This window comes from Centruroides sculpturatus, unplaced genomic scaffold (assembly GCF_000671375.1).
Source record: "Centruroides sculpturatus isolate CEXI.00-Female unplaced genomic scaffold, Cexi_2.0 scaffold1123, whole genome shotgun sequence".
In the NCBI taxonomy this organism is placed as follows: Eukaryota; Metazoa; Arthropoda; class Arachnida; order Scorpiones; family Buthidae; genus Centruroides; species Centruroides sculpturatus.
Window position 1 is genome coordinate 118,651 of NW_019385642.1, and position 21,332 is coordinate 139,982.

General features: G+C 30.2%; 1 protein-coding gene across 1 annotated transcript in view; it reads left to right on the forward strand.

Annotated features, from left to right (window-relative positions):
• LOC111640824 (transcription elongation factor SPT6-like) overlaps positions 1 to 21,332 on the forward strand; it is a 143,850-nt gene that overhangs the window by 75,137 nt on the left and 47,381 nt on the right. Inside the window, exons 12-22 of the mRNA XM_023386887.1 lie at positions 2,319 to 2,589; positions 4,343 to 4,472; positions 5,313 to 5,463; positions 5,532 to 5,627; positions 6,770 to 6,868; positions 9,499 to 9,642; positions 9,736 to 9,866; positions 15,144 to 15,261; positions 18,608 to 18,684; positions 18,752 to 18,887; positions 18,978 to 19,115. Of these exons, the coding sequence (XP_023242655.1) occupies positions 2,319 to 2,589; positions 4,343 to 4,472; positions 5,313 to 5,463; positions 5,532 to 5,627; positions 6,770 to 6,868; positions 9,499 to 9,642; positions 9,736 to 9,866; positions 15,144 to 15,261; positions 18,608 to 18,684; positions 18,752 to 18,887; positions 18,978 to 19,115 (1,491 nt within the window). The remainder of the gene's footprint in view (positions 1 to 2,318; positions 2,590 to 4,342; positions 4,473 to 5,312; positions 5,464 to 5,531; positions 5,628 to 6,769; positions 6,869 to 9,498; positions 9,643 to 9,735; positions 9,867 to 15,143; positions 15,262 to 18,607; positions 18,685 to 18,751; positions 18,888 to 18,977; positions 19,116 to 21,332) is intronic.

Here is a 21,332-nt window from a genome sequence, read left to right on the forward strand (position 1 = left end):
GGTAACCAAGGGAGACTGGAGCCTATTTTTCGAACGTGAGCCTCTGCCTAACCCACGAACGCGGACCTTGTTAACCCGGGTGACGTTCGAGCCAGTATCATACTTAGATCTGGTTACTACCATCATAAATTTCTCCACATTATGTGGGTGTGTGGTCACTCTTAGCTTCATTTCTCCCCATAGACCTTACTGGCATGGGTGTCCCTACCAGGAGCTTGTGCTCCAGCCTGCATTGCCCTATGGATCAGTAAAATTACTGGGCTCTCCCACCACGACCAGGTGGTGACCATGGGAGAGTCATTATTATTATTATTATATTTTGACTAATTCACAACATTGTTTTGTGACTAAAAGAAATTAAATACATAACTTTTAAATTTGTTGTGCTAAATAAACAAAAAAATCAATTTGCAATGAATAAAATCTAAGAAAATATTTTTCTATATAATAAAATTATTATATACTTAATAAATTAATTAATTAAGAAAATAAAAACTTTAATAAATTAAAGTTATTATTAATGATTATAGTGTAACTATTTTTATATTAATCTTGCAAGTTAACAGTAGTTTTTATTAGATTGATTACAAACACTCTGGGAACTTTATAAATTCTAGAGCCTTGTTTTTGGTAACACACAGTGATTTTGTTAAAGATGCATCAAACACTAAGTAAATAGACTGGTCCCTGCTACTGTGCATTTCTGTCTGTGTTTCATAAATCTTTGTCAGGCAGTACAGCCTGCTAAAGATATATGAAACAAGCTGTACTTATTCATTTACGGAAATCTTGAGATGACAATTTACTGGGTTTGTTATTGTTTCTGTCTTCAGTTCAACTAAATCATTAAGAAAGTAATAACAATCAATCAAATCTGTATTTAAGAAATTAGTCATTTCAAGAAATAATCATGCATTTGAGATTATTTTGATTTTATGTACATTCACATAACTGTAGTGTTTTCAAATTGATTTGTTTGATAAAAAGAAAACAAGTTTAGTAGAAAATTCAACTTTTTGGTTTCAGCATTAGACCATAAGCTATTTGCCTGAAATAAAACACAAGGGCTTAGTTGTTGGAACACAATGTTAATGAATCAGAATTCAAATATGAAAAAATTTTGAATGATTTTTCTCAGATCACTTAAAAATCTTCAGTGACAAGTAATGTACAAAAGATTTACAAGAAATGTAAAAGTTTTATGAGATTAAGTGTGAGGATCAGAAATTTCGTGTTATAAACTTTAATCTTTTATAAATTTTAATTCAACTTTAAATGCAACTTTATAAATATGGAATGAGTTATTAAAAAATTAAAAGAGAAAAGGGAAACATAAAATCTGGTTAAAATTAAACCTTGATTCCCATGAGTTGAGTTCCTTGTTGGGATGAGTACATCTCTGTGTCAGGATTGTGTCACTCGTCACCTCATTGGTCCAAGGAGATCGTCATCCCTGACGAAATCGGGTAAGGCCCAAAAAGAGGACTTCGTATAAAAAGGACAGGCACAATGAGTAAGGGGGTGGAAGTTATTATTTGATTGTGTGTGCGCGCCACACCGAGATTTCCTTTGAGAGACTGTTTCTGTTCGTCAACCAACACCGCCTCCTCCCCTACTGAACTCGAAGATTTCAGCAATTCACCTACTTAACTTCGAAGAGAACTGTGGGACTTTATTGCTGTTACTCGAACAACAGAATAATATAAGGTATTTATCCTGCCCACGCACTATTGTACGCTTTCTCTCTCCGCGTAAACTAGTCGCGAACTCGATTGTAACTAGGAAATGGAATTGCGGTAAAGATCAATGCTAAACACAATTCACGTAACTGAAATGTAGCCAATACTAACGTTGTAACCTTAATTCGGATGTATAACTAACGTAGATTTAATATAAATAAACGGTTATTTATGTTTAAACCATCTTTGAGTGCAGCTTTTTTCGTTCTTCTCTCCGTTCACTCCATTCCGGGTCCAAAACTCATACATAACTGCTCGCACAAACTTGTAGTCTCTGTATCGACCTAAGGATACAATGGTGTCATCCTGATGTGGTATCGAAGAGGTACCGACCCAACAGTCACATAAGCCTCATTAAACTTTCTTATGACTAAATAAAGTACCTGCTATTAGGACTTTCAAAGTGCTGTTTACTGTTAAGTATAATGATTCTCAAATTAGTAATTGTGGGAAGGCTACTTTACATTTGAGGATTTGGATCTTTAAATTAATTTGTGAATTTGAAATTATGTATTAAATTTAATTTGATATTATGTTTTTAGATTTTTGTTTATCTGTTTTTATTTTTAGTAAAGAAATAATTGTTATTTATATAGATTGAAAGAAGCAAATACTATGGAAGAACTTAGGGATGTATGTTGTCATTTTAAATTATACTATTCTCAAGATTTGGCTGCTATGAGAGAATCAGCAGATAAGAAACAACCAAAAGAAGTACAGAAAGAGGTAGAAAATCAAGAAAATGAAAAAGAGGAGGGTGAAAATGAAAATGAAACTGAAAATGATGCTAGTCGAATAAAACTTGCTGCCAGGAAAGATGCATATGCTGTTTGTCGAGAAGCGGGACTTGGTTAGTGTCCATTTATTTATGAAAATAAAACAGAGATAATTTAAAATTAATTATTTGAGTGCTTTTATAAAATATAATAATTTTTACTGTTGAACATACCATTTGAATTTAATTTGGTTTAGTTAAAAATGTAGTTAATACAAATATTACTTGAATTTGCTTGTAGTGTTAAAACTTAATATACAATAGAATCTCAGTTAACCAACACTTGCGGGTATGTGCCAGATAAATGCAGTTTCTGGTTGCTTGAGAATTACTATTAAAAATAGACCTGACTATTACTATAACCCATATTATACTGTAACATACCATAATCTCAATATTGACTCGATATTAATATTGAAATATAGTCATTGAAAGCAAATAAAGATAAACTTAATGTAAAATAATTTTATTATAAAAACAGCTTTGTGAATGCAGTGTGCAATTTTAGTTAAATGGTGGGAGTGAGAGACAAACATGATGTGCAATGAGTGGGCTTATGGCAAGTGTCAAATTTAAACATACATTTCTGTTAGAAATTGATGCTCTGTTTGTCTCGAGAATGGTATTAAGTTCCGATTAACTATATACGAATTTGCTATGCAAACCATGTGACTTCTGGTTTGCATAGCAAGTTATTTCAATTCAAAACTTATTCCACTGAAAGGACTTAGTTAGATGACCAGCATGACTCAATTGCTAAAGGAAAAATATGATGTACAGGGGCAAGACACTACTAATTTGCAATGGAGAACATATGTTTTAAATTAAATAAATTAAAGAAATATGATTATAAACTGCAACCCATTATTGTGACAATGTCACAATAAATAATTTTTTGTTTTGTCTATAACATTTTATTTAATAATATATATATATTAGGAACTGGGCTGCAATTTTTAATCATATTTCTTTAATTTGAAAGTATGTGCTCTCCATAGCAAATTAGTAGTGTCTTGCCTCTGTACGTCATACTTCCCTTTAGCAATTGAGTCATGCTGGTTATCTAACTAACTCCTTTCAGGGGAAAAGTTTCGAATTGAAATAATGTGACTTCTGGTTTGCATAGGAAGTTCGTTTATAGTCAATCAGAACCTCCTGTCCCTAAGCTTTCCACATCTGGTCTTGTCGTTCATCTGTCTAACTCTGTTCTTGAGATTAAGGAAAGACAGATAGGCAGATGACAGTGGGAATTTATAGGTCTACAATTTTTTTCAAATTGCAGCCCAATAAAATATTGGTCATTTGTGTTTAAATAGTAAAATAATAGTGATTATAGATAATGTGTATTTATGTATTGTAAATACAAAATAATTACATATTGTAAACCAAAGTGATGATTTACTAAAAGATGATTTAAAAGTGATGCTTCATTGTTTATATTTTTAGTTAGAAACAAGACTTCAAACTAATAGATCAAATTATTTGTTTGATAGAGAATTATTTTTTTAAACTTATGAGAAGTGCTTGGGAATATTTCTTTAATATGTGGCATATTTTAATGTATGCTTTAATCATAATTTTTAATAGGAAATGACAAATTAATGCAATTTTCTATTAATAAAATATTTTCCTTATTTTGTATAATGTAATGAAGTGTATACATGCATGCATTTGTATAATTTTTTTTTAATTATAACTGAAAATTTATTTTATTTTTAGAAAAAGTGTTTTACAAGAATATTTTGTCAGTTTTAAAGAGTAATAAATATTTTGCAATTTGTAATAACAATAACATTAAAACATCTTTAATTTTTTATTATTATTCTAGATGGCTTAGCTAAAAAATTTGGTCTTACTCCTGAGCATTTTGGCGAAAATTTAAGAGATAATTATCAGCGGCATGAAGTAGATCAGTATCCTATTGGACCACTAGAAGTTGCTGGAGATTTTGTTTCGAAGTATGATAATTGTTAAGATACTGTAGAAAAAATTTAATTTGAATAATTTTAAAATAAGTAACATTAAATTTCAGAGTCTAATTTTGAATAGCATTGATTTGGTACTGAAATCATCTAAAAATTTGTGTTACAACTGTTTTTCACATATAACACTTATATTGTGTTGTTTTATTGTAATATTGGCATTTAGTCAACTACTATTTTGTTTAACATGGTTCCTTTCATATCATCTTCAATTGAATAATGAAAGTATTATTATTTTAAATACATTATGAACTATGGAAACATCAAATGCATAATTTCATAAAGTAATAGTGGTGTTGTGCAATATATCCAGTTATAAAATTAATGATATTATATAAATACTTACCTGCATCTAATGTTATGATGATTCAGACTGATATTAATTGAACATATCTGAAACATTAAAATAATAGCGAAAAGAAGGACAAAGTTTTATCTTTGTAAAAGTCACATTTATATTTTTATGTATTTATTTTTAAAAAAATTAAAAAATAATAGTTCAGAAAATATGGCATATTTTATAGATACTTTACAGGCAACTGAAACTTAAAAATACATATGTTAGTCTCTAAAATAATTTTGTAGTTCAACATTGTGTGTTTAGAAGCAAATTATTTATGATATTTAGTACCAAAAAGATTTAATATAAGTGGAAAAAAATTGATTTTTAAGAAATGTCATGCAAAATTTTAATTCAAAAGACAATATTTGCACTTGAAAATATATAATGATTGTTCTTGAAAAGTGGTTTTTGAAAATTGGATTAATAAATTCAACATTACATACAAACTAATTTTCTAAATATTTTTATTATAGGAGATTTCCTACAGCTGAAGATGCATTAAGAGCAGCAAGATTTGTAGTAGCCACTCAAATTTCCTGTGATCCTGTTGTAAGAAAATGTGTTAGACAAACATATTTTGAAAGAGCAAAAATAAACATCAAACCTACAAAGAAAGGAATAAAGGTATGATTGATTTTGAATTTATATTATAATAATTATTTGTTAATGTAAATAAATTTTTAAAATCTAAGGAAGTTGATGAAAATCATCCTTGTTATACAATGAAGTATTTAAAAAACAAGCCATTGAAAGATTTAGTGGGTGACCAGTTTCTTCGTTTAATTATTGTAAGTATATAATTTTTGTTTTTATTATTAACTAATAATCAAATTAGTTGAGTCAAAGATTGGACTAGGTTCAGGTTCAGGATTTTTAAAGGGCTATTCTATTAAAAAACCTGCTAAGGAACTGAATGGCTACAAAATAAATGTATTATTTTTTAATTTTTCTAAAATGATAGGAGTTAAACTTCCAAAATCTCTCCATGTGCAAGGTCTCGCATTGGACTAAATGTAATTCAATTTTACTAGTTTACAATGTTTTTGCTTTGTATATTCTAATCAATTAATATAAATTTTTGTAGGAAAGAAATGTTTGAATATTTCACTTGAGGATTTTGTTCTTTAGCAGTTTAATTGAAATAATTTTAGCTGATGTTATACATTAATTAATTACTTTATTAAAATCATCAAATATTGAAAATATTGAATAATGCAAATATTTCTATGAAATGGAATAAAAATCTTCAATTATCCTTTTGTTTTCAATTAATTGCTTTTTGGAATGACTGATGAAAAATTCATTGTCTAATGGCAGTCCACTTGTTTTATTATTATGATTAGATTTTTAAATATAAATGGAAAAATCTCTTCCAAGCATTGTTAGTGGTTTTTTTTTTGACACATATGCTAGAAAGAATGTAAGGAAGATCAGTCTACAATGGTTTCAATCTGAACTTTATGGAAGTTAAGTTTTTCTCTGCTGGTACTTAGGAAACTTTCATCAGATTACAAAGACAAAATACAGTTTGTCACTCAGTTCATCTTGTGAGAAGTACAGTATTTTCAACATATACCTTTATCAACATTTTTTAATATTAAAATTATCAGATTCAGCAGAAAATTTTATTTATTTTATTTTTGAATGAAATAAATTGTCATTTTAAATGTTCTCCTAGCTGATTACTGCTCAGATCCAATGTTGATGATGAACAACCAAAATTCTAATTTTTTATTTTAAAATCTACTGAAAATTTCAAACTATAAAGCTATAACTTAACAATGTAGATTATACACTTTTAAAAATTTTATGATGTGTCATTATTTATTAAATTATGAAATTATATATACTTTCGTAATATAAAAGAATTATATAATTTAATTATATTATTATCAAGAATTTAAATAGTAAGTTTTTGTTTTTATATCAGGCAGAAGACGAAGGCTTGCTTACCATACAGATTTCAATGCATCGGGATGATGGTGGTCCTCATGTATATTTGGATGAAATTAAACAGCTTTATTACAGAGTATGCTAATTATTTGAATTTCTATCATTTGTTTTTATTTAAAATATTTTCTTTTGATGTCTAAATTTACAGAAAGAGCAAAATCTTAATGTTTTCTCATAATCTCTTTTTCCTATATAGCATACCCATCTCACATATTTTTTTAATATGAATAAGGTGTATAAACACTATACTAAAAACAAATGGTATAATACGGTAAATCATAAAACAACTTTAAAAAATCTTCAGAAGCAGAATTCTTTCTTTTCTCACTAAATTAAAATTTTAATTTTTATCCTCTAAAATAAGCCCTTTATTGCTTTTTTTGGCTTATCAGAGCTATTAGCATCACTTTTCTTGAATTTTGGAGCCATGTTTACAAAATAATTAGCATGAAGAAAACAAATAGAAGCACTGATAATACATGGATATGATGTATTACAAGCAAGAACTCTAGACAAAGACTGTTGCGAGTCCCAGTGTTTAGTGAAAAATAAAGCAGTAATGCTTTTCGAGAATGGGAATGAGTTAGATACTATAAGACTTCATGCATCTTAAAAATGGCATGGATTTAGTATGCAATTAGAAAGTTTATTTTTCTTTTTTTTTCTTTGAATTGTCAATAGTGTAAACTTGAAATTGCATGTGAAACCTGTCGTCATATGGTGGATTCATACTGTAATTTCAAAATAATAATATATTATAATAATAAATTTAGCACTTTAATGAATAATTTTAAATGTTCTTTTGTAATCTTTATATGATAACAGTAAAACAATTTTTACATGTGTACATTGAAATAACAACAATATTTTAATTGTCTTCTTTTAAGAATTAATATATAATCTATATTAGAATTTATTGGTGCTCTGTCATTCTATGGGTTCTTGTGAGTATGTCATTGACACAAAGGTACAAATTAAATGCTACAAAACAATCTGTTATAAAGTTGGCATTTAAAATAATCCATTCATATAACAATCATATTTTTTAAAATGAATCGTTTTAAGATAAGAGATACAGCGTTATCTGGCAATATGAAATCTATTATACATGGTGCATTCAAGTTATAACACCATGCATTAGATTTTTTTCTCACAAACTAATCACACGAAAACTGTGAAACTTGTGTCACTTCTCGATGTAATCTCCCTGCAGCCATACACATTTTTCACAATGTCGATGCCATGATTCCATGTCTGCTGCGAACACTTCTTTAGGAGTCTGGTTTGACCAGTGGAAAATCGCCGATTCAATAGTGGCATGGCTAGTGAATGTGCGATCACGGAAAGTGTCTTTTATTGTTGGAAACAGCCAAATGTCACCAGGCGCTAGGTGAGTAGGGAGCATGAGAAATCACTTCGTCACATTTGCCCGATGCATTGTCTTGGTGAAAGAGCACACATGCAGCCTTTTCTGGCCATTTTTCATGCAATGCTAGAAGGAGCTTGTTCTTCAAAACATCTTGGTAGGATGCACCTGTCACCATAGTGCCCTTTGGAATGCAATGAGTAAGGATTATGCCATCGTTGTCCCAGAACATGGCCACCATCATTTTTTCAGCACTGGTGCTTACCCAAAATTTTTTTGGTGGTGGTGAGTTTGTGTGAGTCCATTGAGCTGACTGGTGCTTCGTTTCAGGATTAAAAAACAGCATCCATGTCTCATCCATTGTCACAATCAATAAAAAGAAAGTCACCATGCATCAACATTGCCTGACAACATGCCATGCATGCAGCCTTGTGATTGTCCGTCAGCATTCATGGCACTCACCTGGAGGACACTTTTCACATTTTCAGGTCTTCATGCAGGATTTTGTGCACAGATCCCATGGAAATGCCAACTTTGGAGGCGATGTGTTCCACACTCATTCGGTGATCCTTGAAAACAACTTTCTCCACTCGCTCAATCGTGTCGTCAGATTGGCTGGCATGAGGCCGAGATTGTCTTGGTTTGTTCTCGCATGATGTTCTGCCTTCTTTGAACTGTTGCACCATGAACACTCATTAGACACATCCATGACACAATCACCACATGTTTCACTCAACTAGAGATGAATTTCAATTGCTGTCGCACCACTCAAATGGAAAAAACGAATGATTACATGCTGTTCTTGTAATGAAAACATCACCATTTTAAGTATCAAAAACAATCTTCACTCTCACTTCTGCTGCTAGAGTTCTGTGTGTCATATAGTGATGCCATCTCTGTCATGCATTCACAATGAGTGCATGCATATTTTAAAACAAACCGCATATTTCTATCTATTTCCAGTCTCGAGAAAAATAATTGGAAGCGTTATAACTTAATGCAACTCGTATGATTACATGAGAGCAATCGAGTGTTTTTGGGTGCTCCAAATTTTAAAGCATGCAATTACAGTTTCCGTAAGATCAGATCTTTTGGAAGATGATGCAAAATACTTTTAGTTTGTTTGCTCTTATATTGAAGTACACTGCAATAAGGAGTTTTTATTTTATTATTTGTTTCATTGGAAAAAGATTTCCAAGAATTAAATCAGAAACTTTAAAAATTCTGTTATTAGAGTTTCAGATTTAATTGTTGGAAATATGTATATTCAAATATAATATTAATATATAATGCAATTTTAATATTTATGAAATATTCTGAATTAAAAATAATTTTTGTAGGATGAATTCAGTAAAAATGTCCAGGAATGGAATGGCCAAAGATACCAAGCATTAGAAATAGCTCTTACAAAATTTTTATATCCTCTTTTTGAAAAAGAAATGAGAGCCCGTTTGTTATTAGAAGCCAAAGAAGGTATTATTAAGGTAAAGAATAAATTTTTGGCACATATAAAAAAAATAAAATTATGAAAATTGAGATTTTTTTGGTATAAAATAACAAGAGTTTACTTATTTCAGTTCTGTTGTCGAAAACTGTATAATTGGCTTAAAATGGCCCCATATCAAGTAGAACAAGGTGTGGAAGAAGATGAAGATTACGATACAAGAGAAGGAATTCGTGTATTAGGTGTTGCTTATCTTCCAGATTGGTAAGTGTTTTTTAAAATCATTAAAATACTCTTTTTATAGTAAATAGATTGAATTGTTAGGAAAGGTAAAAATTGTAATTTTTAGTTAGATGACAGAAATAGTTGCAAATTATTCTGTTGTTTAAAGTCAAAAATATATATTTAAATAAATCAATTGAAGTTGAAAAACCAAAAATATGAACAAAAGTCAATATTATAAAAATAAAATTTAGTATTTAAAAAATGTACAAGAAAAATGGAAGTTTTGAAAATATTTAGAATAATTAACTTGTTAAAACTGTTAATTCTAGGTTAATTGGTGAAAATTGTGACAATGAGAAAATACTTTTCGAAAATGCTTAGTAAAGGTTTGGTCTTCTTGAAGGAAGGAATGTTTTAATTTGTAATTATAAAAAAGTGTCTTAAATTGAAAGATGTAATTAAGCATTTTTGAAAAGTTTTGCTCTTTCATACTAATAAAAACACTTTTTCATTTTTAATGAATGTCTGTTAATAGTTTTTATAATTTTTACTTGTTAGTGCTGTTGTAGAAAGATCAATTAATTTTGATTGTTTTGCTTAATTTAAATCTATACAAAATTTATAGTATTTACAGTGTTAAACATAGAATATTCAATTTTGAATTTAAAATATAGTCAAACCTTGATAAGCTGCCATTGTCAGTTTGGTAATGTTTTTATCAGATAAACAGACTGGCAGTGTTGCAAAAGCAGTCCTTTTTTATGATGTCAGCGAGTAAATGTTTGCTATTATTTATGTAATATTAACAATACTGTAATCCAGTTGTTTTCATCTGAGATGCCATACCACACTAGGGTGCTACAATGACACTTCAGGGGTGCCATGAATTGGATTAATGGAAGAAGACAATCATCCAGTACCTGGATAATTGCTAAGGAGAAGTGCCATCCAGGTGGACTTTCAATGGGAAATGCCCCTATTTAGGTGTCAGGCATGTGAAGAAAACCTGGAAAACTTCACATGACTAGCCCAATGGTGGGTGAGACACAAACCAACTACAGTGTTCGGTGGTTTTATTCACTCAGCCACTTGTGGGTCTCAGTGCTGTAAAATACTATGCTTAGTCCTGTGTCATAATGACTATGTGTATTATTGAAAGTATTAAAAGCACAGAAACTTTACATTTATAATAGATAGTTGTGTTATAAAAAAAATTATCAAGTTGGAGGTGTCACTAATTATTAGGAAAAGGTTGGAAAACACTGATGTAATCTGTTACAAATGTAGAAACTTGTTAAATTGTCCTATAATAAATTTTACAAATTTTATAAAATTATTAATAAACTGAAAAAAATGTAACCAGAAATTAAGTTTTTTGTTACATAGTTAAAATTATTAAAGTGAAAATTCAAAAATGATATCCTTGCAGTTTGGTTTTAATTCTTATACTACAGTAGTTCATTAACACCTGTCCCCAAATCAAGGATGTAAAGGGTAATTGTGAGGGGTTTTAAAATAATTAATGTACAGTACTGGTATTTTGAAAGCAAATATCAATTTTTAAAGTTGCAAAATGTTTTAAAATTTAAATACTTTACTTGATAATATATTATATATATCAAACTTTATTTAGCAGTAGGAAATTTTTCCTGTTGCTGGGGGAAGTACATTTTAAATTAGTACAATACTACTTATTGATAGTTCATAACAGTACAATAGTTATATATAATTAATTACATTTTAGTTTTACTTTGATATATTTTCACATTGAATTAAATTACAATTCACTTTTAGGATTAATAGTAGTAATAATACAAGAATATATAAAGTAAACAATATTCTTTTTTCTAATTTAGTTTGATAAGTTTAGTTAATGAACATTTTTTTATGCTTTGATAAAAAAATTATAGCATAATACTATATCTGTTGCTAGACTATCCATTATGATTATTTGTTTGTAAAAATCTGCTTATTGTTGTATTTGACATTTTAACATATAAGGACGAGTTATTTTTCACGTTTTATTATAGTTATAGTTATGCAGCGATGTTCTAGTTGATCATTATTTTAGTCATTATTAGTTTTCAAGCTTATTTAGTAAGCTTAGTATTCCAATTTTTCAATACATTTGGTAACGTAATTATATATTTTATATACCTCTATTTTATTCATATTGTTTAATTTATTCTTATAATTATGAGAGGAATCATCTTGTAGAATTTGAGTAATATTGAAGGATTCACGTATATTTAATAGATTCTGACATTCTAAAAGTAGATGTTCCATTGAAAAGTCTTTAGTTTTGCACCATGGACATTGATTACTTGAAAACTCTATATAATTATTATTGTTATAGATAGAATATTTATTTAGCCGAAACTGTGCAATCAGTCTTTTAACATTGAAGTTGATCGGTTTCTTTATATATGGTTGTACAGAAGGTATGTTTAGTATTTCCAAGTACCAAGGGTGATAAGAGCATCGGTTCAGACTGATTTGGTCGGAGTTTATAGATTGGGATATTGCTGCTTCCATTAGCATAGTGTATCCGTACTTTCCAGTTTAAAATCAAGGTAGCCTTATTATTTTTATTGACTTTTATCTGATGATTTTTACTATGCTGTTCATATCAACTTGTTGGTTCTGCTGATATGTTGAAGGGAAAAAAGGTATCCACATTTACTAAATTTCTCGTTTCAAGGTTAAATGTTATTCTGTTTCCGTCTATTATCAGGATATCATTTCGTAATTTAACATAGCGATTTTGATGTTTTAAATTGTAGTAAATTGGTAGTAATTGTTTCCTTCTTTTTCGTGATTCATTAGTGAGATATGGTACGATTTGCAAATTTTCCCAATTTACAAATAGTTTTTGTTGCTTCTTTGATATAAACGTATTAAAAACTTGGTCTCGAATCTGTTTGTTATTGAAGGATACTCTAATTACTGGATTAGCTGATTTATTTATTTGAGTTATTTCTAAGATTTCGTCTTGAGATATGTTGTTTAAGACCAATGAAGTATTTATAAATTTCAGAATTTCTGGTTTAGAGACGTTTTTTGAAGTGGGATAATTGTATAATATTATTTTATTACAGTGATAGTCGTTTACCAAAGTATCCATTTTATATTGCATCAGATCTTTTTGAAGTTTTAAATTATCAATATGCAGTTTTAAATTATCTATTTGATCTTACATTCTTTGGAATTGAATTTTGTTTTCTCGTATGGTCTCGTGTATTAAGTTCAATTCTTCTTTTATTGATGTCATTTGTAGAGATAGTTTATCATTCGATGTATTAATTAATTCCGAGATTTTGCTCCATAGATCTACTGTTAAACTGTCTTTCAAATTTAACGGCGAAGATGAATAAAAGTCTCTGCACTCACCTGATAGATTTTGTAGATGTTGTGGAATGGTATCCATATTAGTTCCAATTGAATTTGTCGGAAATTCTTGTATATTTTTTTCCACTATTGTGTTATAATCAGTTATCAGTTTCGTGTTGGTCGCGTGTTGTTGCATTCTTTTGCTTTCGGTTTTCGTTCGGCTGCTCGGAGGTCGACCACGTTTAACAGGAGAACGTTCCATAATTATTAGTTATCATTAAACCTTGTAACTAGTAATTTCTTATTAGTTTAGAACACTTATTAATTAAAAAATTGAAATAAGAAAAAAATTGTATAAGTTCCTTGTTACTTTTCGAAGTGTTATCAAAAAGTCACCAACAGCGCTGCCGTCCAGATACGCCCCCCTTTACTTGATAATATATCATATATGATAACTTCAATTCTAATGTTTTAGGCTTCTTTGTAGATCATCATCTGGAATAACTGATTTGCAAATTACTGTAATTAACAACATAACAGTACAAACTGGCAAAGAGGAGTTGTCTTCTCTGTAATATATGTTTGGCATATATTTGAAGACAAAAATAGTGTTGAAAGGACTTTGTTCACTTATTATGGTGTATCACAGGTGTAGCCAACCTGCGGCTCGCGAGCCGCAAGCGGCTCTTTGAATGATTATTTGTGGCTCTCGATAAATGTACCCGAGTTCCCTTTTCATTTTTGTGTTATTATATTTTAAAAAATTATTATTGTTCCGTATGTGTTTCAAAATGTCTTTTAAATTACTAACAAGAAATATGAAAGATTAAGTGCAACATTGTAACAAATTTCATTTCTGTCCAAGTTAAGAATGATATGACTCATGGAAAACTGCACGAACGAACATAAACAGTGGCGTAATTGTCCATTATTGACCGACTCCAGACCGATTTGAATTTGTAAACTGTCATTGCAATGGACAGCTGACATTGTGCTCTGGAAGAAACAATTTGTATCACTCTTGCTACGGATATAATTCTGGAATTTTTTGCATACCTTTTTAATACGTATTTAATTGCGGCTCGCAAAAAATTTCAAATTTTGAAAAATGGCTCGGACTATCAAGAAGCTTGGCCACCCCTGGTGTATCATTTGGGTTTCCTATCCTTTTATCTTTGGGGACAATCTGTTCAGTTACATTTTTTGGCTGTCAGTCGGATGGTATGTAGTTGGCAGTAGTTCATTGAAGTTTGACTCTATTTTATTTTAAATGTTTTAATTAAAAAGTTTAAGTTAACATTTCAATACTCTTTGGATCTGTGATCCTGTAATCACATGTGTTGATGGCAATTTTATGTACTATTTTGATCAAAACATTATTCCATTTATAATAGGGCATTAAAAACTACTGTATAAAATTATTACTTTATGCATGCAGTTACATACAATTTTTCTTTGTCACATGATTGCATGCATAAGGTGGTAATTTTCCATTCTGACATCATCAAAATTGATGTCATGGAAGTCTGTCATGATTGCCATAAGAGATAATCATTGTCATGGATGTTTATCATTTGCACATGATATAATCACTTGATGGTCTGCAAGTCATTATGAATTTAAATGCTTTTGTGGATTTAATTTCTTGCCTGAAAAATTATTTTCCGGTTCTCCTGAGAAACACTACAGTTTTCCTGTCATTTAGTTTCATCTGATTTCATTTCACACTAGCACACACTATTGCAAAGTTTAAAGGGCTTCCTATGGGAACCTGGTCAAGGACATTGTTCTGTAAACAAAACAATATTTTGTAAACTAAGCAGTGTAAGCTAATGAAATTTGGCATATTTAGAGAAGACAATTTTAGTTTTTTTTTCAGAATTATTAAATTTGAGAAAGGACAAATACGTGTAAAAGCAATCAGCAGAAAAATGTGAAATTTTGGATTTGATTTGGGTTAACATTTCGATTTGTTTATTTTTCAAGGGAAGTTCCAGCTTTTGGGGCAATGATAGATGGATCAGGAGAAGTTACAGACTATTTGAGGTTACCTCATCTCTTGAAAAGAAAAAATGCATGGAGAGAAAAGGAGAGAGCAGAAAAGGTTAGTTTTATTTAAATTAATACCCTCAATATTTCATTCCCAGTTGTTTTGAACACTACATATACTAGCCATATTCTTTCATAAAGCTAAATTAATCATTTGAAAGATAGTAAATTTAGCTTTATCTAGTGATGGGATGATTAATCAGAATCAGAAAAATCAGGCATTTTCCAGTAACTGGAATCAAGCAAATCTGGTCACGATTTCAGATTCTTAAAATGATTCTTTTGCATTTAATAAGAAAATTAATTATTTGTTGTACTTACAATTTGAATTGTTTCAGGAACACATACCTAGAGAAGATCTACTTAATGCTTTGTATCTTGAGTTTGTTAATCGTACAAATGAAGTTGGAGTAGACATAAATCAAGCCATTGCTCATCCCCATACTTCACATTTAGTTCAGTTTGTTTGTGGATTGGGTCNGATTTTCTTATATCGCAAGTACTTTCGACGAGTATTATATCGTCGTCCTCAGGCAAAAAATAATAAATTTGAAAAATAGAACATGCAGAGTGTTTCAAGTAGAAAACGGTAAATTTTTCTTGTCAATTTAAAAATTATAACGTTCGGTAATTCTGTTGGTAACGTGCAACAAGCTTTTGCGGGTGTTCGAAAGATCTTAAATCCACTCGATTAGCAGCGCATGCATTGAGGAGCGATCGTACTAATTGTGCGATTCTTGACGCATTTTGTTGTTTAAACGCTGGTATAAAGTAACCCATATTTCGGACAAGTCGAGGGTAGGAACATTGCATGCGTTTGTGGTCATTGTGAGGAGCATTTCCCAAGTAAATGTAATCCTTCTATTATTACAGCGCTTAAGCAATGCTGTCTTTGATCATAACGGGTTATAGCCCTGCTGTAGAACTTTTCTGGCGAGCTCTGTGGTAAATGGGAAAATCACAAGCTCTAATAAAAGTCTAATTGGAAATTGTAAGAACGGCAGTACATCATGCTGGATTTACACATGTACTACGTAGGGTAAAAGATTCGCTTTTCCCGTTTACCACACTATACAATAAAAAAGAAATGTCTAGAGTGCAATCAGCGTTGCTGTATCTAAGAGCACCGTCCATACTTATTAGCCATATTTTCCGGCAATACAGCTTTACCCTTCCTTTAATTTCCCAACCCACCCTATGCAGGAGCATATGCAATGATCGGGATAAAGTTGACATTTTAGAAAAATCGGGAATATACGCAGTGCAACTAGAAAATCCAATAACAGGGATAATTGAGAAGTATATAGGGACAATGACAAGAATGCTCGCTTGTCGTATCGCAGAACACCAGGAAGATATAAACAAAGGAAGACAGACCACAGAGCTCGCCAGAAAAGTTCTACAGCAGGGCTATAACCCATTATGGTCAAAGACAGCATTGCTTAAGCGCTGTAATAATAGAAGGATTACATTTACTTGGGAAATGCTCCTCACAATGACCACAAACGCATGCAACGTTCCTACCCTCGACTTGCCCGAAATATGGGTTACTTTATACCAGCGTTTAAACAACAAAATGCGTCAAGAATCGCACAATTAGTACGATCGCTCCTCAATGCATGCACTGCTAATCGAGTGGATTTAAGATCTTTCGAACGCCCGCAAAAGCTTGTTGCACGTTACCAACGGAATTACCGAATATTATAATTTTAAAATTGACAAGAAAAATTTACCGTTTTCTACTTGAAACACTCTGCATGTTCTATTTTTCAAATTTATTATTTTTCGCCTGAGGACGACGATATAATACTCGTCGAAAGTACTTGCGATATAAGAAAATCATGTTAACACTGAACTCAGTGCTTGTTATCAAGAAGCTATACAATTTTGGCGTGAGTTTTATTTATTTGACTACTTCTATAATTATTAATTTATTGGAAACTTTCATGTTGATAAAGCAGAGAGAATGTGATGCCCCGTACATGAGATGTTTTCTGTCATGGAGGACTTTTTCATGTAGTCAGAATGATGAGAGGTGGTTGCACTTGGTTGGTACTAACTGTCCCATTTTAGGGGAGATAGGGTGACATTAGCATTGCATTCCAGCCAGTATAATGTTGGCTTGGCCTACATTTTGAAATCAAGGCCAGCAGGTGACAAAAATATTTGTGTTGCCAAACAGTTTAAAATATAAACAAAATTATATTTTAATTTAAAAAATATTATATAAAATTATCTTTAATATTTTGTATGTTTACTTATAATAATAAAATGCTTGAACAACACCTTAAATACTTTTCTCAGCAACACTATAATTTATTTAAACAAATGTTTTCAACCAACTTTTCATAGGTCTGCATCAGATTTAACAAGAAGATTCAAACTGTTTAAGAAGACAGTTTGTTTTTATTTAAATTAATAGTGTTGCTGAGAAAAGTATTCAAGGTGTTGTTCAAGCTAAATTAGTTTGTCTATATAGAAGTGTTTTGTAATGATAAAATGACTTTTCTATTAAAACTGCTATTATAACTATGATAATGCTGTAATATGTTAAATTTTCAAATGTGATTTGCAAAATTCTAATTAAAAATACTTGTTTGCACTGAGTTTACTGCCATTTTGAGTTTTAAAAATTGATTTTTTAAGATGAGTCATTCTAAACATATACATTTGATTCTTCTTTTCCTCAAAAAGTTCATGCACTTGTACATTTAAGGAAACCTGGCTCAAGTGAATGAATTCAAAACTTTGTTTATTTGTGGTGGTGATATTTCTTGAGCTCAATGCGTCATTTGTCAAACCTTATTTAGTGTTAAATATGATAGAATTAAATCATTTATAATGCATGCCAATCGCAAGAAGCATTAAAAAATAAGTTTATCTTTTTGTTTACCTTCCTTCTCTCCCAGTCATCATGTCAGGCAACGAAGCAGTTTCCAAAGATCATGGATCTTAGGTGACATGATGGAATATTTTTTTTGAGTAAAAGAATTTAGTTGTAATTTCTTTGGGAGTAATGTTGCAATAATAATAACTTTATATGAAATAAAATTACAAATTTATTTTGTAGCACAATAAAAGCATACATATCCACATATAAATGAAGAATTTTCAGGTTTCTTTCCATTCTTAAGCTTGATGTTTCTTAATTAATGAATGTACCATGTTTGTAATGTAAAGCATTACTTTTTCAAAACTAAAATAAAATTTAGAAGGTATTCAAAAGAATCAGAATTGGAAGAAATTTTGGTAATGTCTCATCACTAGCTTTATTAGCTTTTTATTTTTATATTAATTCAATATATAATTGAAAAAATTGTACATTTTAAAGAAATAGAATTTTAAAATCAAATCTTCTCATATACTTTATTAAATTTTCATTTTCTTTTTATGGCACTTAGGAGTCAGTTCTTCAAGCCTTAAGAAAATTTATAATAGTCAAAAAACCTCATGTAGTAGCTGTGGGAGGAGAGTCAAGGTAAAACATATTTTTCATGATTGTAAAATTTGAGATTTATATAATTTAATAAGCTTGTTTACACTAGGGAAGCATTGATGATTGTTGACGACATCAAAGCAATTTTAAATGAATTAATGGAGTCCGAGCAAATGCCCGCTATTAGCGTAGAGCTTGTAGATAATGAACTGGCCACTGTATACATGAATTCAAAGAAAGGAGAAGTAGAGTATCTGATAATTTGTAAAATTTTGTATATTAGTAGAAATTTGTATTTGTTCTTAAATCTGTATTTTATAAATAAATATTAATAGATGGACTTCAGAGATTATCCTCCTCTACTTCGTCAAGCTATTTCTCTTGCTCGTCGTTTACAAGATCCACTTATAGAATTCTCTCAACTCTGCTCTCCTGACGAAGAAATTATCTGCCTCAAATATCATCAATTACAGGTTTGTTAATCTAATGTAGTTTTAAAATTAATAATTATATGATATAATATTAATTTTTTTTATAACAAGGAATTTGTTTTTAACATAACAAAAATTAAATCCAATTTAATGTTAAAATGTTTCACTATAACGTAGATTAAATATAAGTAACTTATATAATGCAATAAAACCTCACAATAGAAGCCACATATCATCTATTATAAATATGTGAGAGACACATCCTCTATTAGAATGGTTATATATAGTACTCGCTTACCTGTCGTGCATTGCTGCGATCTCAGAAGAAACAAAATTCAAGCAAACTCGTTATGATAAAATTAAATTTACATTTTATCATTTTTATTGAAACTTATTATTATTATTAATTTTCATTGGGAAAACATTTCAAAATGTGGTTTCAATTCAATTTATTTATTGAAGTGCTTGTGGATACACGATATTTTTTGTTTTTACATCTGGTGTGTACGCGAATAAATCAGAAGGTTTTCCGACGCGTGAGCCGGCCACATACAGTTGTACATGCGAGAAGCACGGATTCTTTAAATTTAGCCCGCATACTCGCAGAGATTGTTAGAAGTGCGATATTCCCCATTTTTATATATATATTTTTAATCCTTTATAATTTTGATTATTTAATTGCTCCTTCTTCTCTTCCTTTGCATGTTGTGAAATTTCTGATAGTTAGATAATAAACCATTTTATTGTAATTTGTCTTTTTAAATTATTTTGAGTCAATATTAAAATTTGGAAAAGGGGATCCCTAGATCGGTAAAATAGGCAAATTTCCTCCTACGACTTCAGTTGTTGTTCGGGATAGAGTTAAGGTTTTAACAAAGTTTGAGCGAATACCTAATTAGCAAAAAAAAAGTTGAAATAAAGTGATTAATTAAACAAAAATTATTACAGATATGGTAAATAACAGTTCACAAATGCATATATAGAGATATTTTTTGGAGGGGAAAATGGTCTTCACAATTTGAAATCGGTCGAACACACTATAAAATGCTCATATACACGTGCGCCATCTATCGTAGGATAAATGTACTATGCCAGAAACCTTCATGAGAGTGTATTAAAGAACTTTCCAAAGTTTCATGGCAATCGTACTATGCCAGAAACCTTCGTGGGAGTATATTAAACAACTTCCCAAAGTTTCACGGCAATCAGATAAACGATGTGGTAATGCATGAAGGACAGACACACATACATTCATTTTTATATATATAGATATATGGTAGTTAAAATACAGTAAGACCTTGTTTAATTAACATGGGGAATGCGTTCCTAGATGACAAAGCGCTAAGCGAAACAGCGTTAAACAAGGACATTTTAACGTAGAGCAGGGGTGTCCAACCTGCGGGCCGCATGCGGCCCAAGGCAAGTTCCAATGCGGCCCAAAACGTGTAAACAAAACTGACAAATGTTTTAATTTTTTTATTATTTATTTATTTCAACGGCATAAACTCAAAAAAAATTTCACAAAGCCATAAACCTTTATTCATATTTTATTTTTGAGTGGAAAGAAAATATTTTCTAATACTTTGAGATGTGTGAATGCGGAATGATTACTAAATAAAGCTGGAGTTGTGAATCAAAGGATTATAGACCCAAATTTGGGAAAATGAAGGAAAGATGAGAAAGGACAAAAGATGTAGTAGTGAGAAACGTTAAATAGATCTTCTGTTAAACAAATAGAGAGTCCTTAGGACCCGTAATTTTTCAACCTTTTTCACTTCTTTATCTTTTGTCCTTTGCCTCTTTTTCCCCGCACTTGGGTCTATAATCCTTTGACTCACAGCTCCAGCTTTATTTAGTATTTCTTCCAACATTGCAAGATTTGGCTAATTGGGCCAAATGTGGCTAATTTTTTTTGCTTCACGTAAAAAATATCATTTGGCGCTTTGGCTACTTTTTGGGCTACATATTATTTATAATTATATTAATTGAATAAAAATGCACTTTAAAATGATGTTTCATCGCTTTTTATTAATTACAGATCCAAATAAAACAAATATTTGTGTTTTTCAAATAAATTTTCTTTACTCTCTTTTATAATAAATGAATTTATCTATTTCTAAGTAAAAACTGAAAGTGTCTGTAGAAGTAATTTTTTAAAATATCCTTTTTTCTTGATAAAGTTTTAATACTTATTATTATAATCTAGACATGTTAGTTTTTAAATATACTTGTATATTGGGCCACAAGTATATATTATAT